Genomic DNA, 18,493 nt, shown 5'->3' on the forward strand with positions numbered 1-18,493 from the left:
AAAGGAACTCCTTCCATACAATGTGGGGGAAGAGGCCAAGGAACCAGACATCCCAAGGGAGGGAGGGACCTGGAAACCAGTGTGCGCACCCCCAGGGATGCAGGGACAAAGTCCGAGACCCTGTGCTACAGCTTATTCTTTAGATTGTTTTGTTTCTTTCCTTTCCTTTTTTCAGCGAAAAAAACAGCAGGATGAGGAATATAGTAAATAAAACCTTTATTCTTCAGGACCCGACACAGCCTGTGTTTCGGCATAAAGCCTACATCAGGGGTCTGTAAAGACATGATCCAAGAAGGTAGGGTCAGCGTGACACACACACACACCCCTGATGTAGGCTTTACACTGAACCATAGTGCTGTGTTGTGTACTGAAGAATAAAGGTTTTATTTACTATATTCCTCGTCCTGCTGTTTTTTTAAACACTACTCCTTTCGTTGGTATTTGTTGATGTAGTGGAACATGGTCCTCCGCTTTTGCGTTGTCTTTCCTTTTTCTTTTTTCAACAGGGCCAAGGCGGCGTACCCAGAAAACACCAAGCCAATGAAGAGGGTTGTATAGGCCATCTACCTCTGCTGGGAGACTTCAAAGCAGCCTGTAGATACAAGGCAGAAAGACAATATGAAGTGTCTATAAACAAATGCTAAAAGCCTTAAAAATATGATATGAGAATTAACACTAATTGAAGAGGTACATATGCATTTCAGAGATCTGGTGGAAGGACAACTATCAATAGGACACTATGGTAGAAGGGTACAAATTATACTGCAATGATAGAGTGGATCAAATTGGGGGGGGGGGGGGGAAGTTGCACTATATGTTAAAGAGGGAATTGAGTCAAACAAAATAAACATTCTACATGAAACAGATAGCACAGTGGAACTTTTATGGATAGAAATTACAGGTGTGAAGGGAAGGAGTATACTGGTAGGGCTGCACTACTATCCGCCAGATGGACAGATGAAAATATGTTTACAGAAATTAGGTAAGTTGTCAAATGGGGCAACATTATAATAATGGGTGATTTCAATTACAGTGGGGGAAATAAGTATTTGATCCCTTGCTGATTTTGTAAGTTTGCCCACTGACAAAGACATGAGCAGCCCATAATTGAAGGGTAGGTTATTGGTAACAGTGAGAGATAGCACATCACAAATTAAATCCGGAAAATCACATTGTGGAAAGTATATGAATTTATTTGCATTCTGCAGAGGGAAATAAGTATTTGATCCCCCACCAACCAGTAAGAGATCTGGCCCCTACAGACCAGGTAGATGCTCCAAATCAACTCGTTACCTGCATGACAGACAGCTGTCGGCAATGGTCACCTGTATGAAAGACACCTGTCCACAGACTCAGTGAATCAGTCAGACTCTAACCTCTACAAAATGGCCAAGAGCAAGGAGCTGTCTAAGGATGTCAGGGACAAGATCATACACCTGCACAAGGCTGGAATGGGCTACAAAACCATCAGTAAGACGCTGGGCGAGAAGGAGACAACTGTTGGTGCCATAGTAAGAAAATGGAAGAAGTACAAAATGACTGTCAATCGACAAAGATCTGGGGCTCCACGCAAAATCTCACCTCGTGGGGTATCCTTGATCATGAGGAAGGTTAGAAATCAGCCTACAACTACAAGGGGGGAACTTGTCAATGATCTCAAGGCAGCTGGGACCACTGTCACCACGAAAACCATTGGTAACACATTACGACATAACGGATTGCAATCCTGCAGTGCCCGCAAGGTCCCCCTGCTCCGGAAGGCACATGTGACGGCCCGTCTGAAGTTTGCCAGTGAACACCTGGATGATGCCGAGAGTGATTGGGAGAAGGTGCTGTGGTCAGATGAGACAAAAATTGAGCTCTTTGGCATGAACTCAACTCGCCGTGTTTGGAGGAAGAGAAATGCTGCCTATGACCCAAAGAACACCGTCCCCACTGTCAAGCATGGAGGCGGAAATGTTATGTTTTGGGGGTGTTTCTCTGCTAAGGGCACAGGACTACTTCACCGCATCAATGGGAGAATGGATGGGGCCATGTACCGTACAATTCTGAGTGACAACCTCCTTCCCTCCGCCAGGGCCTTAAAAATGGGTCGTGGCTGGGTCTTCCAGCACGACAATGACCCAAAACATACAGCCAAGGCAACAAAGGAGTGGCTCAGGAAGAAGCACATTAGGGTCATGGAGTGGCCTAGCCAGTCACCAGACCTTAATCCCATTGAAAACTTATGGAGGGAGCTGAAGCTGCGAGTTGCCAAGCGACAGCCCAGAACTCTTAATGATTTAGAGATGATCTGCAAAGAGGAGTGGACCAAAATTCCTCCTGACATGTGTGCAAACCTCATCATCAACTACAGAAGACGTCTGACCGCTGTGCTTGCCAACAAGGGTTTTGCCACCAAGTATTAGGTCTTGTTTGCCAGAGGGATCAAATACTTATTTCCCTCTGCAGAATGCAAATAAATTCATATACTTTCCACAATGTGATTTTCCGGATTTAATTTGTGATGTGCTATCTCTCACTGTTACCAATAACCTACCCTTCAATTATGGGCTGCTCATGTCTTTGTCAGTGGGCAAACTTACAAAATCAGCAAGGGATCAAATACTTATTTCCCCCACTGTATCTTAATACTGTGGATAAATGGCAAAATTTCTAGATGTAATAAATAACTGCTTCTTGGAGCAACTGGTCCAGGAACCAATGAGAGGGGGAGCTATTTTGGATCTAACCCTTAGTGGAACTTGGGGCATAGTATGAGAGGTAACGATGTTGGGATCTGCTGGTAAACATTGATCATAGTGTGATCAAATTTGAGCTGATACCTGGAGTGAAGTGACTAAGGAAATCTACTGTAGCAGCTTTTAATATTCAAAAGGGCAACTATGATAAAATGAGGAAAATGTTTAAAAAGAAGCTAAAAGAATTGGCCACAAAGGTTAGGGACTTTAAATCAGGCATGGATGTCGTTTAAAAATATCATCATGGAAGACCAGACTAGATGTATTCCACACATTAACAAAGGTGGAAAAAAAGAGCAAACAGCCAACGTAGTTAAAAGGTGAGGTGAAAGAGGCTATTAAGAGCCAAGAGCCAAAAGAACATCCATCAAAAAATAGAAAAAGGATGTGAATGAAGAAAATAAGAAGCAACGTAAGTACTGTCAAGCCTTATGCAAAGCACTGATAAAGACAACTAAAAAAAGAATAAGGAGAAAAACTTGCCATGGAGACCAAACTCATAGTAACACTTTTTTCAGGTATATCAGAAGTAGAAAGCCTGCAAAGAAATCTGTGGGACCGTTAGATCAGGAAGGAGCAAAGGAACACTCAGGGAGGACAAGGCCATAGCTGAAACACTGAATGAATTCTTTGCATCGGTCTTTACGGAAGATGATGTAAGAGACATACTTATACCAGAAATGGTCATCAGGATTGATGATGCAGAGGAACTGAAAGAAATCTCAGTGAACTTAAGATGTACTGTGCCAAATTGACAAGTTAAAATCACCTAAACTGGATAGTATACACCCCATGGTATTGAAAAAACTCAAAACATGAAATTGCTGATCTATTGCTAGTGATCTGTAACCTGTCGTTAAAATCGTCCATAGTACCTGAAGACTGGAGGGTGGCCAATGTGGCACAGATTTTTAAAAAGGGTTCCAGGGGTGATCCTGGAAATTACAGACCCAGTAAGCATGATTTCAGTACTGGGCACAATAGTGGAAACTATGGAACACAGACAAAACATGGTTTAATTGTACAGAGTCAGCATGGGTTCAACCAAGGGAGTCTTGCCTCACCAATTTGCTTCAATTCTTTGAAGGTATGAATAAATATGTGGATAAAGGGGAGCTGGTTGATGTAGTGTATCTAGATTTTCAGAAAGCTTTCGACAAAGCACCTCATGAGAGACGCCTGAGAAAGTTAAGGTGTCATGGGATAAGAGGCAAAGTCCTGTGGATTAAGAATTGGTTATTGGACAGAAAACAGAAATTAAAAAAATGTTTCAGGCAATGTGGAGGCTTCGGCGCATAAGACACCTCCTTACCAGAGATTTGTTCCGTACCCTTGTTCACTGGCTCGTCCTCTCCCATCTGGATTATTGCAGTGGAATTTATGCGGGCTGCCAGACCTCTTTGTTGAAAAAGTTACAAACAGCTCAAAATACTGCGGCGAGACTCATCCTTAGAGAACGACGCTTTGCTCACGCCGAACCATTGCGCTTTAAACTCCATTGGCTGCCAGTACAGGAGCACATTGCCTTTAAGCTTTGCTCCCTGACACACAAAATCATCTATGGGGCTGCCCTGGATTACATGCTCCCCTTGATCGACCTTCCGCCTAGAAATGCCAACTCTGCTGCTCGGTCCTATCTCTACCTCCACTTCCCGAGCTGTAAGGGTGTCAAGTACAAGAAGATCTTCACCTCGTCCTTCCGCTATTGGAGTCCCACACACTGGAACGCTGTACCTCGCCACCTTAAAACTCAAGAGGACCATACCCTCTTCAAGAAGCTGTTAAAGAACTACTTCTTTGCCAAGACTTACTCCCTAATTTCCGCTGTTGATTGATGCACCCCCTTGTCCCTTCCCTGCCCAGCTCATACTGTTAGATTCTCCTCCCCCTTTTTGCATCTTATATGCTTTTCTGTGCTTTTACCTTTGTAATTTTTACATAACTTTCTGTAAGCCACATTGTGCCTGCATGAGTGGGAAAATGTGGGATATAAGCAACCCATAAATAAATAAATAAAATAAAATAAAACAGAAATTAGGGTTAAATGGCTATTTTTCTAAATGGAGGAGAGTGAATAGTGGAGTGTCATACTGGGACTGGTGTTATTTGATCTGGAAACTGGAACAAGTGGGGTGATTAAATTTGCAGATGACACAAAACTATTCAAAGTTCTCAAAACGAATGCGGATTGTGAAAAATTGCAGGAAGACCTTAGGAAACTGGAAGACTGGCCAACCAAACGGCAGATATAATTTAATGTAGACAAATGCAAAGTGATGCAAGACATTGGGAAGAATAATCCAAATCATAGTTATCTGATGCTAGGGTTCACGTTAGGAGTCAGCACTCAAGAAAAAGACCTAGGTGTCATTGTAGACAACATGCTGAAATCTTCTGCCCAGTGTGTGGTGGCAGCCAAAAAAAGCAAACAGGATGCTAGAAATTATTAGTAGAAGGATGCAAAATAAGACCAAAAATATTATAATGCCTCAGTATCACTCCATGGTGTGACCTCACCTTGAGTATTTTGTTCAATTCTGGTCACCGTATCTCAAAAAAGATATAGTGGTATTAGAAAAGGTTCAAAGAAGAGTAACCAAAATGATACAGGGGATGGAACGTCTCCCATTTGAAGAAAGGCTAAAGAAGTTAAGGCTTTTCAGCTTGGAAGACAGATGGCTGAGGTGGGATATGACTGATGTCTACAAAATCCTGAATGGGTTGGAACGAGTGGAGGTGAATCGATTTTTCACTCATTTAAAAAGTACAAAGACCAATGAAATTGCAAAGAAATACTTTTAAAACAGATAGGATGATATTTTTTCACTCAAAGAATAGTTAAGCTCTCAATCTTGCTGCCAAAGATGTGGTAATGGCAGTTACAGTATCTGGGTTTAAAAAGTTTTGGACAATTTCCTGGAGGGAAAGTCCATAGTTTGTTATTGAGATGGACATGGCGGAAGCAACTGCTTGCCCTGGGATTGGTAGCATAGAATTGGTGCTACTAATTGGGGTTCTGCCAGGTACTTGTGAACTGGACTGGCCACTGCTGGAAGCAGGATACTGGGCTAGATGGACCATCAGTCTGACCCAGTATGGATATTCTTATGTTCTGAGAAGCGGGAGGGGTTGCATAGCTCCTCTGTAAGGTCACTAATCAGTAGTTCAGTCTCCCTCTGCTGGTAGGAGTGTACATTACCCATTTGTCAGGAATGCTCTGGAGTAGACGATAAATAAAGTTAATATTTACACCTCTGTCACTGTACAAAGTTAGTCACCTGATTGCAAGATCCAACCTTGATACAACACAGGATGTCTAACTGCAGTGCTGAAATGAGAAAGCATGCACACTAGACTGTCCACCCCATTTGCTATGATAGAAATACTAGCCTTCTCCATCGAATTCTAGGTATATTATCATGCCCAATAATACACCTTACGGAATATGGTTATTTACCACTTTCAAACCTTGTAAAAGACACGTGTTTAGTGGTGTCACCCGGAGGGATAAATTAAGGTGACAAAACCTGAATAAAATTTGGATGATGTGGTTTGATAAGATGTGCTCTTTGAAGTCTCCAACGTGTGGTGTGTGAACCTTAGGAGCATGGGCAATGACCTCATCTCTTCCCTTTGATTTTACTTTTTCAGTGCAAACCTCTCCACTCCTGTTCCAAAACCTGCTTTGCTTTCTTTGACATTTTAATAGTGCATACTTTCTCCGCACAGAACATTTGTGCAAGATAAAATCAAAATGCATATGAGTAAACATTATACCTTAACTTCCGAATGTGCCCTTCTATGTTACATACACACAGTTACATATTTACATATCTCCCCTAGTCCTAATCATCAGGAAAAGTGTAAACCTACTGTGAACATTCTCACCAGCCTTTTTGTGAAAGAAGGATTCTGGAGGCCGGGGCATGTCCTGAATCACCTCATAGAGGGGCTCAAAGTACTTGAACATCTCCTTTGATGTCTCCCCCACTGGCATTGTATCGATAATCTGCAGAGAACCCCCAAGAGGACTGATATCACACAGGATTCGCACACAAAAGAAGCTGCTGCTGTGTGGGTGGGATGGGGTGTAGCTGTACCTTTTGTGCAACTCTCTTCATCTCTATGATGTAGGCCGCCATGGCGTCTTCCTTGTTCATAGTTCCCAAGCCATTCCAAGCATCCCTGTGAGAAAAACAATGTTGGACTCAATGTCTTAAGAAGTAGCAGAAGCAGCGGTGCAGAGGTGGGGCAGAGGGTCTTTTTTGTTTGTTTCAAATATTTATTAATAACACTATGTAGACCATCTTATCTGATGTATCCGTTAGGTTTTACACTTCAATACAACGGACAGACCTCACTGTCCCCTTTGTATATGTAGATGTTAATAAACCCAAATAGTACTCCCAAAAACATAAAATGGCAAATATACCTATATCATAAGAACATTTCTAAATTTTAAATAAATACTAGTTGTGGAGAGTTAGTGGTAGATGCATGGAATTAACGACGTTAGCCTATTAAGTATAAGAGTTGGTCTTTCCTCAGGTCCTTAACATTATACTAGATTATTAAGCTTTGTTAAAGATCTTCTTGCCTCTAGAAAATGTTTCCATTCCATAGATATAAAGAAATAAGACAACTCAATTTGAATTGCAGTTTTTTTTTTTTATTAAATAGTTGATCCAAACTCTTTAAACCCAATCATACATCCTTGGAGAGGCTTCACAGAAGGAAATCTGTACACCTTCCAACCACCAGGACCAACCTTTCTAAGGATATACGAGGGTTAAATGAAAAGTAATGCCTCCACCTCCATAACTTTTGTTTAAAAAGATATTGTAATGAATAAAAAAATGAAAACAATGCTTGAAACTTACTCTTTTATTACATTTATTTAGTTTTCTACATAGTCACCACACATTTCTGTCAACAATAGACAAGTTTTGAAAGCCATTGCAAAAGAACTGCACCTCTTTTCTCTTCAACTAGTTGCTCACAGTCATGTCCACTTCTTCATTCACATTGAACAGATGCCCCTGAAGGAATTCCTTCAATTTTGGAAAAAGATGTAAATTGCATGGTGCTTAAGTCTGGGCTATATGGAAGATGGGGTAAGACCGAGATCCATCTTTGCAATTGCCTCTGCGGTGTTTCATGCTGTGTGAGGCCTAGTGTTGTCGTCATCTTACAACAAAATTTTCTTCTTGTGCTTCTGAACTCTTCTCAATTGTTGTTTCAAAATTTTCAGGGTTGCAATTTAATGCTTTGAGTGATCCGCCGATTCTCCTTTACAAGTTTGTCAACCTTTAATGTGCAAGACTCCTCATTTGTCACGGGTCATCTACTCTGTTTTTGATCACATAAAATCAGCACTACCCAGTCCACAATCTTTACATTTTTTGGTCTAGCAATGCACAGTACTCACACCAACAGTCATTACTTTTCATTTAACTCTCGTATATAAACATAAATGTGTCAAAAATGTGGTTAAGCTAGATGAGGTTGAAAATGGGCTCAATAAGATAGAAGTTTCAACAAATTTTTATCTGATGTGTTTACAAGACATCAAGGTGATATTTCTCTGTTTGGCTCACCCTTCTAGTGTCTTTTTTCTATCTGAATCTGATAAATTGATATTGAAATGTTTTTTTCAAGAGAGAAAAAAGAGATGACTTATTTTATGGGTGGAAACTACAAGTTTTCCTGATGAAGCACATGCCACTCACTCAATGTAGAAGGAAGGACCTTCTCTAAATGAAGGCTGAAATTTTGGTTACAGGGGCAACTTTTTTTTTTTTTTTTTTTAGACTTCAGAGCTCTGCATTCACATTTGACATTATCAGTGTGAAGGCTTCGCTATCCAGAATTCACAGCTTGAACACGTTTCTGAACTGTGAATTTCTGGTCAGCTTCTTCATACGTTGAAAAAACCTCTGGTCAACTCCTACCTTGTGCTGTACCCGGTCAGGTTTCTATGAGGAATATTACTAACAAGATGGTGCCCCGCTTTTAAACGGACGAAGTCGAGCGTCTCCAATCATTATCGCCTCGAAAATTTAAAGGGACCTACTGTCAGTACTCTATTTTTTTATAGAAAGGTTTTCCATTTTATTCGGCTGTTTAGTCCTTTAGATATTATTGTGTTAATCCAGAGTTGTTCACGTTGAACTAGCCTGCGATCCCTATCTCCTCCCCGTATGCAAGTAGGAATATGATCAATTATGAAACATTTATAATCCCAGAATGTATGTGCTGTTTCAATACTATGTGCTACCAAAGGAGCTTCTAGTTTTCGATATTTTATATTTATGTTCACTCAACCTTTGCTTTAGTGCTCTAGTAGTTTTACCTACATACAGTTTTTTACAGGTACAGATCAAAACAGACCACAAATGTACTGTTGCAATCCGTATTGTGGCTCAACACAAATCTTTTATTGTCCAATGGATTAATAAAGAAATCTATGGTGTTCATCAACAGGCAAAATTTACAATTACCGCATTGTCTGTGCCCTAAGGGCACTCTATCTCCAGGATTCAATGTTTTGTATTGTAATAGTTCTCTTAGATTCTGGCCACGTGCATATGCAATTCTCAGCTGGTGATCAAAGAAAACAGGATGTATCTGAATAATCTTCCAGTGTTTTTTAAGAACACCTATTATCTCCCCAATCCCTTGTGTGTATTTCAACACACTTCTGCATTTGTGAGTCTGTATTTTTATGAGGCTTGGATCGTAATAGTTGATTCCTTTGATTATATTTTGCCCTGGTATAAGCTGTTTTTATAATATGTTTTGAATACCCACGATCTTTGAGTTTTTGTTGCAATACTTTAGCTTGTCTTAAAAGTGGGGAAATGGCTACATATCCTACGAAATTGCAGAAGCTGAGAAAATGGCAAACTTGCTTTTGTGGCTACTGGATGATTGCTGTTAAAGTGTAACAGTGTATTCCTGTCCGTAGATTTGATGTACACTTCTGTACAAAATGATTTGTGATGTTGTATTATTAGGACATCCAGGAAATTAATCTGCATTGATGATTGTTGCATTGTAAAATTTAAAGTTTACATCTCTTGTATTCAGCCAATCTACAAATTGCTGCAATTGGATTGCATTGCCAGTCCATAACAAAAAAAATGTCATCTATGTAACGATACCATTTAAACAAAAGATGTGACCAAGGATTGATAGACAACTACGTTTTTTCAAATTGTATCAGGCTGTAGATGGGGCGCATGTGGCCCCCACAGCAACTCCCTTTTTTTGCTGGAAAAAATGGTCGTTAAACAAAAAGAAATTTTTGTTAGAGCAATTGTTGCTAGTTTAATTAGGAAACGTGGGGATCTGGTGAGGACGCAGTCTGGTTTCTAGACAGATTTTCAGGATTGATAATCAATAGATTTCTTTATTATTCCATTGGACAATAAAAGATGTGTGTTGAGACACAATATGGATTGCAACAGTACATTTGTGGTCTGTTTTGATCTGTACCTGTAAAAAAACTGTATGTAGGTAAAACTACTAGAGCACTAAAGCAAAGGTTGAGTGAACATAAATATAAAATATCGAAAACTAGAAGCTCCTTTGGTAGCACATAGTACTGAAACAGCACATACATTCTGGGATTATAAATGTTTCATAATTGATCATATTCCTGCTTGCATACGGGGAGGAGATAGGGATCGCAGGCTAGTTCAACGTGAACAACGCTGGATTAACAGGCTTAACACAATATCTAAAGGGCTAAACAGTCGAATAGAATGGAAAGCCTTTTTATTAAAAATAGAGTACTGAGAGTAGGTCCCTTTAAATTCTCGAGGCGAGAATGATTGGAAACGCTCAACGGCGTCCGTTTAAAGGCAGGGCACCATCTTGTTAGTAATATTCCTCATAGAAATCCGACCGGGTACAGCACAAGGCAGGAGTGACCAGAGATTTTTTTTGCCTTATGAAGAAGTTCACCAGAAATTCAGTTCAGAAACTTGTGTTCAAGCTGTGAATTCTGGATAGCGAAGCCTTCACACTGATAATATCAAATGTGAATGCAGAGCTCTGAAGTCTTTTCCTCTGCCATCATAACGCATTATAACTGCACGGAGAGTTCAGCTTGCTTTATTAGTATTTTGAATTGTATTCTACAGTAAGCGCCAAGTGAATATTGAATTAGCATTACAAGAGGTTACTAAAGGGCAATCTGATTACTTGAACTTTGAACCACAGAATTAACAAATAGCCTCTAGCAGGACCTGGGGGGGTGGGGGGGTGGGGAAGAGAGAGCGAGAGAGAGAGAGAGAGAGAATGAGAATTATTAACTACCCTTTTAACATAGTTTTAAACTGAAACTCTCTCTAGAAGTGGACACTTTTCCCGTAGTTTTAAACAAACTTTTTCTAGAGGTAAAAACTTAACAGCCAAAGAATTTTAAAAGGATAGTAGGAAGGCTCAAATCTTGTTCTAAAAGACAGTTATTGTCTGTTCTTTGGTTGCTGGAGAAGTAGCACTGCCACTGACCTGAATTAGGTGTTAATTAAGGTGTGAGGAAGTAGAATATTTGCAGAAGTTACTAAGGGCAATCTAATTACTGAGTTCGCTTGAAAGGGTCTGTTTGGAGCAATCCCCTTAGATTCAAAAAGCTATATAAGGAGGAAAGGCCCCACTTAACTTTCTTTCTAAGAAGTTCTGAGAGAACTTATAGACCTCTAGGGGAGATATGATAGAGGTCTATAAGATGAGTGGAATGGAATGGGTAGATGTGGAGCGTCTGTTTATGCTTTCCAAAAACACTAGGACAAGGAGGCATGCGATGAAGCTGCAGTGTGGTAAATTTAAAATGAATCTGTGGAACTTTTCATCACTCAGTAGTTAAACTCTGGAATTCGCTGCCGGAAAAAGTGGTTAAGGCGGTTAACTTAGCGGACTTCAAAAAAAAAAAAGGTTGGACGGCTTCCTGGAGGAAAAGGCCATAAAATGTTACTGAATGGACGAGGGAATACACTATTTCTAGGATGGGCAGGACAAATTGCTTGTTCTTTTGGCCTCTGTCAGTGACAGGGTGCTGGGCTCGATGGATCCTTGGTCTGTCTCAGCATGGCAATGCTTATGTACTAGGACATTTCTCTGGTAAGTGCACATTATTTTGCGTTGTGCTTTGGGAACTTAAAGATTGGGGTTTAAAGGAAGAATTTTAGATTAGTGATAGGCAGATTAAAAATATAAAAAAAAGGAACTATCAACTAATCTTCATACTCTTCCCCAGATAACCTCTAGCAGGCACTGCAGGACCTAGTTTAGATGGCGGCCAAAAAAGCAAACACGATGCTAGGAATTATTAGGAAAGGGATGGTGAATAAGACCAAGAATATTATAATGCTTCTGTATCACTGAATGGTGCATCTGCACCTTGAGTATTGTGTTCAGATCTGGTCACTGTATCTCAAAAAAGATATAGCAGAATTAGTAAAGGTTCTAAGAACAGCAACCAAAATGATAAAGGGGATGGAGCTCCTCTCGTAAGAGGAAAGGCTAAAGAGGTTAGGGCTCTTCAGCTTAGAAAAGATACGGATGAGGGGAGATATGACTGAGGTCTACAAAATCCTGAGTGGTGTAGAATGACTAGAAGTAAATCGATTTTTTTACTCGTTCCATAAGTACAAAGACTAGGGGACACTCAAGAAAGTTACATGGAAATACATTTAAAACAAATAGAAGAAAATATTTTTTCATTCAACGAATAGTTAAGCTCTAGAACTCTTTGCGGAAGGATGTGGTAACAGCGGTTAGCATATCTGGGTTTATAAAAAGGTTTGGACAAATTCCTGAAGGAAAAGTCCATAGTCTGCTATTGGGGCAGACATGGGAAGCAACTGCTTGCCCTGGAATTTGTAGTATGGAGTGTTGCCACGATTTGGGTTTCTGCCAGGTACTTGTGACTTGGCTTGGCCACTGTTTGGAAAACAGGATACTGGGTTAGAAGGACCATTGGTCTGACCCAGTATGGCTAATGTTCTCGTGTTCTATTGAGTACAGTTTCTTAACTGATAGAATGGTCTTCTCTCCATGTACAAAACACTTAAAGCAGTAGTTACATATCGTAATGTAGCCTTTTATATTATCACCTTGAGACTGCTCTGTGGAGTGAAACAACTTGCATAAGATGATGCTGTTTGCTGGGATTGATTGGACTGTTTTAAACATCATATGAAGAGAATTTTGTTTTTTTTTTACACTGTCTTAACTGATGGGAGGATGCAATGGTAGTAAGCTGAGGCAGCAGTTTAAAGCCAGTTTGGCTTCAATTAATATACAAAGCTTTTCTCCATAAGAATGTGTCCTATTATGTCTCTTATCAGGGTTTATATTAGAACCTATGTTTCAAGCATAAATTGTTTTAAAATACAGACCACCTTAAGGTGTTCACAATCTTTTTCTCAGTGCTGTCTATAAAAGTAATCTGATAGAAGTAACTGAAATGCTTCCTAAAGGTCTTAGATAAAAAATAACATTTCCACTTTCCCCAAAGCAGCCTCAATCTACTTAAATTTATTACATTTGTACCCCACTCTTTCCCACATACAGCAGGTCCAGTACGGCTTACATAGTAAAAGAAAGCATCTTACATGGTAAAGAATACAGTAAAAACAATGAAATGTAGGAACAGTATTATAAATTGTGATCATAACTACTTACATTATAAAAGGCATTACAAAATGGAAGAAGGATCCGACTGAAAATAATAAGAAACAGCATAAGGAATGGCAAGTCACAAGTAAAGCGGGACTTTGAAAAAAAGATTGCGCTGGAGGCAAAAAACACATAGTAAAAAAATTTTTTTAGGTCTATTAAAAGCAAGAAGCCGGCAAAAGAATCAGTTGGACTGCTAGATGACCTAGGGATAAAAGGGACACTCATGGAAGACAAAGCCTTAGTAGAGAGATTAAATGAATTCTTTGCTTCAGTCTTCACTGAGGAAGATTTGGGAGGGATACCAGTGCCAGAAAAAAATATTCAAAGCTGATGAGTCAGAGAAACTGAATGAAATCTCTATAAACCTGGAAGACGTAATGGCACAATTTGACAAACTGAAGAGTAGCAAATCCCCTGGACCGGATGGTATTCATCCCAGAGTACTGATAGAATTGAAAAATTAACTTGTGGAACTATTGTTAGTAATATGTAATTTACCTTTAAAAATCAAGCATGGTACCAAAGATTGGAGGGTGGCCAGTGTAACGCCGATTTTTTAAAAAGGTTCCAGAGTTGATCTGGGAAATTATAGACCAGTGAGCCTGACGTCGGTTCTGGGCAAAATGGTAGAGACTATTATAAAGAACAAAATTACAAAGCATATTCAAAAGCATGGGTTAACGAGACAAAGCCAACATGGATTTAGTGAAGGGAAATCTTGCCTCACCAATCTATTATATCTGACGGGGTGAACAAACGTGGATAAAGGTGAGCCGGTTGATATTGTGTATCTGGATTTTCCAAAGGCTTTTGAAAAAGTACCTCATGAAAGACTCCAGAGGAAATTGGAGAGTCATGGGATATGAGATAGTGTAGTATTGTGGATTAAGAATAGCTAAAAGAAAACAGAGTAGGGTTAAATGCTCAGTATTCTCAATCAAGAAGGGTAGATAGTGGGGTTCCCCAGGGGTCTGTGTTGGGACTGTTGCTTTTTAACATATTTATAAATGATCTGGAGATGGGAATAACTAATGAGGCAATTAAATTTGTTGACACAAAGTTATTCAAAGTTGTTACATAGCAAGAGAATCGTAAAAAATTACAAGAGGACCTTACTAGACTGGCAGACTGGGCATCCAAATGGCAGATGATGTTTAATATGAGCAAGTGCAAAGTGGCACGTGGGAAAGAGGAACCTGAACTATAGCTACATAATGCAAGGCTGCGCATTAGGAGTCACGGACTAGGAAAGGAATGTAGGTGTCATCATTTATGATACGTTGAAACCCTCTGCTCAGTGTGCTGTGGCAGCTCAGAAAGCAAATAGAAATGTTAGGTATTATTAGGAAAGGAATGCAAAACAAAAGTGAGGACGTTATAATGCCTTTGTTTCGCTCCATGGTGCAACCACACCTTGAATATTGTGTGCAATTCTGCTCACCGCATCTCAAAAAAAAGGATATGTTGGAATTTGAAAATGTATAGAGAAAGGCAATAAAAATTATAAAGGGGATGGGACGACTTTCCTATGAGGAAAGGCTAAAGCAGCTAGGGCTCTTCAGCTTGGAGAAAAGACGGCTGAAGGGAGATATGATAGAGGTCTATAAAATAATGAGTGGAATCACTTGTTTACTCTTTCCAAAAATACTAGGACTAGGGGGCACGCAATGAAGCTACAAAAGTAGCAAATTTAAAACAAATTGGAGAAAATATTTCTTCACTCAATGTGTAATTAAACTCAAATTCGTTGTCAGAGAATATACTAAAAGCACTTAGTTTAGCAGGGTTTAAAAAAGGATTGAATAGCTTCCTAAAAAAAAGTCCATAAGCCATTATTAAAATGGACTTGGGGAAAATCTGTAAGTACATAAGTATCGCCACACTAGGACAGACCAAAGCCCATCAAGTCCAGCGTCCTGTTCCAACAGTGGCCAATCCAGGTCACAAAACCTAGCAAGACCCCAAAAAAGTACAATACATTTTATGCTGCTTATCCCATGCTATCTGCACCCGTGTGAAGTACAATGCCCCGTGAGGAAAACACAGGACATCCGACTACTTCCCCTGCATTTACCACAAAGGCTTTGTAGTTACCACACATTAATATTTGCATTAAACATGAGGTAACTACAAAACCTATTGCACTTTTGTACATGAGGGAATGGAGGGTTAAGTGACTTGCCTCCCCCCCCCCCCCCCCCCCCCCTCTTAGCCCACTGTTCTAATCATTAGGCTACTCCAGGGAAGAAGTATAACAAAATCACACTGCCTTTTAACTTCAAATATTATATAAATTAAGAATTACAAAATGATGCGATTCCAAATGTGTTAAACACATTTTCAGACAATATTAAAATAGATTAAAACAATTTAAATTAACACAGCTATGCTTCTCTTTAAAACCAATAACAAGTGCCACAACTCTTTCTTATATTTCAGAAATATCTTAAGCATTCCTACTAATAACAGAGAAATGCTGCAGATGCTGTCAGGAATTCCTTATCAACATAATCAGTTAAGTATGACTAGTATGACACACTCACAGACCTGCTCATATCTACTTTTTCCTTGCTCTAGTGAACGTGATTCTTTTGTTTTAAACTTTTAAATTCCTTCTCTTTCAGAAGAATGTCTACAGGATGTTTATGTTTGCCAGTTCAACCAGGTATTTATTTACTCTTGTTTTCTGTTCTCTTTCTTTTATACTTCTCTTTCTCTTTATATGTGCCAGTGTCCGTCTCCCAATTCAGTTTCTGTTTTGTGGTCACACCTAATTTGATTCGCAAATGAATCAGTCACTTAATCTTTTGCTTTTAGGTTTCTCTTCCTAGATCTTTCTTGTGTTGGCTCTCTTTCCCAGAACATCTCAGCAAGGACCACACTCTTCATCTTTACAAACCAAATAAACCTTTCTATATTTTGCAATCGGTGACGCCCTCTTCTTCTTCTGGTTCCTACTTGTGAACTATCTTCCCCTTAAATAAACTGATAATTGAGATGTCCCAACTGACACCCCAAAAGCCTAAGAACCCAAACTTCACCATTGTTTGGTGTCAGGACTTAAGGATATTTACACCACTGGCATAAAAAAACCTCCCCACTTTACAATAATTAAAACTCCGTGCAATACTGTTCCACTGGTAACCCAGTAGAAACTGACTGCTTAAAAATGACTTTTGATTGGAAGATAAGTTATTTTTAAGCAGTCACAGTTTCAACTGGGTTTCAATCAAAAGTGCTTAAGATGCTTTAGGGGCAACCTGACTGTGGCCAAAGTTTTGCCCGTGGATGTTTCAAGGTGTTGTGGAGCTCATTTACAAACATGTTCAGTGTATAAACCCAATGGAAAAGATTAAACACTAACAGAGAAAAAAGTGTGACTATTAATGCAATGTTCCACCATTGTTTCAGGCAGCTCTTATGCTCACTTCATCACGTTCTTAATGAACGTTTTGTTTGCCCCATATATAGCTTAGGACAGAGGGAAATGATGACAGATTACACAGTTTGTGTTGCAAGTGGTGGAGTATTTTAGAAAAAAAAATGTCTTTAGAAACTGGATCTGTAAACAATGTGTATACTCCTAAAGGTTATTTTGCAGATTTTACACTGATGAGAACTTTCTGAGAAGTTCTGAGAGAAGAGGACATTTCACTGGTAAATGAACACTATATTTTGCTTTGGGGTTTAAAGGAAGAATTGTAGGTTAGTGATAGGCAGAATAAAAATATAGAACAGCAAACTTGATCAACTAATCTCCATACTCTTTTCCCCTTAGTTTTAAAACTTGAACTTTGTACCACAGCATTAACAGATAGCCTCTAGCAGGCACTGCAGGACCTAGTTCAGTATTGGGGGGGGGGGGGGGGGGGAGAAAAAAAAGAAAAAGAGAGAGAAAAGCAAGCATTATTAACTAGTTGCCATAGTACTTTTCCCATAGTTTTAAACACATTTTCTCTAGAAGAAGACATTTTTCCCATAGTTTTCAACTGAAACCTTTTTTAGAGGTAGAAACTTAACACCAAAAAACTTTAAAAGATAGAAGGAAGGCTCAAATCTTGTTCTAAAAAGAGTTAGTTTCTGTTCTTTGGTTGCTGGAGAGGTAGCACAGCCACTGACCTCACTTAGGTGTTAATTAAGGTGCGAGGAAGTAGAATATCAGGGCAACCTGATTACTGAGTTACCTTGAAACAGCCTGTTTTGAAAAAGTCCCCTTAAATTCAAAACTATATAAAGAGGAAAGGTCCCACTGAACTTTATTTCTGAGAAGTTCTGAGAGAAGAGGATTTTTCTCTGGTAAGTGAACACTATTTTGCTTTGTGCTTTGGGAACTTAAAGATTGGGGTTTAAAGGAGAGATTGTAGGTTAGTGATAGGCAGAATAAAAATATAGAACAGCAAACTTGATCAACTAATCGCCATACTCTTTTCCCCTTAGTTTTAAAACTAGAACGTCATACCACAGCATTAACAGAAAGCCTCTAGCAGGCCAATACACAACTCCGGGCCACAAATAAAACTTTTCCTGAACCAGCCCAGTCAGATCTGGAGTGCTCACATAGCAAGTGCCAGCATCTGGTTACAATGCCATGACTTCAGCCTCCCCGGGAATGCCTCAGAACACACTCCTGCCTCGTTTGTCCACCAGACCAGGACCTCTTCTTAGCCAACCTACTTATTTACACTTATACTTCCAGCTATAGTCAAAAATTATCCCCTGAAAATGCCTCAATGTTTTGGTTGGTACTACAAGTAGCAGAGTCTGAAAAAACAACATACTTTAGGGGGAATGTTCATTTTACCATAACTTATTCAGCCTAATCAGGATAAATTAAAACGTGACCTGTGCAGGTCCCTTTTCTTATCTTACCATTTATAGCGGCCAATGGGATCCCAGAAACCCGGCCTTGGAATATTGCAGCAGCCCACTGTTGCCTGCTTGTAATAGCTATAAAACCTTAGCATCTCCTCATATGATGGTCGGTAAGAGCCTAAAATCAAAGAAATAAGAGGGAGAAAAGTTTACCCCACATCCATTTTGCAAAAAGTGGCTCCATGGGTATT

At 39.6% G+C, this 18,493-nt stretch overlaps 1 protein-coding gene across 1 annotated transcript in view; it reads right to left on the reverse strand.

Annotated features, from left to right (window-relative positions):
• The window catches only part of ACBD4 (acyl-CoA binding domain containing 4), a 61,649-nt gene that overhangs the window by 26,423 nt on the left and 16,733 nt on the right, over nt 1-18,493 (reverse strand). The window contains exons 3-5 of the mRNA XM_030220860.1: nt 18,300-18,420; nt 6,842-6,926; nt 6,615-6,750 (exon numbers count right to left, since the gene is read on the reverse strand). Coding sequence (XP_030076720.1) covers nt 6,615-6,750; nt 6,842-6,926; nt 18,300-18,420 — 342 coding nt within the window. The remainder of the gene's footprint in view (nt 1-6,614; nt 6,751-6,841; nt 6,927-18,299; nt 18,421-18,493) is intronic.

The sequence above is a fragment of the Microcaecilia unicolor genome, chromosome 12, assembly GCF_901765095.1.
Source record: "Microcaecilia unicolor chromosome 12, aMicUni1.1, whole genome shotgun sequence".
NCBI lineage: Eukaryota > Metazoa > Chordata > Amphibia > Gymnophiona > Siphonopidae > Microcaecilia > Microcaecilia unicolor.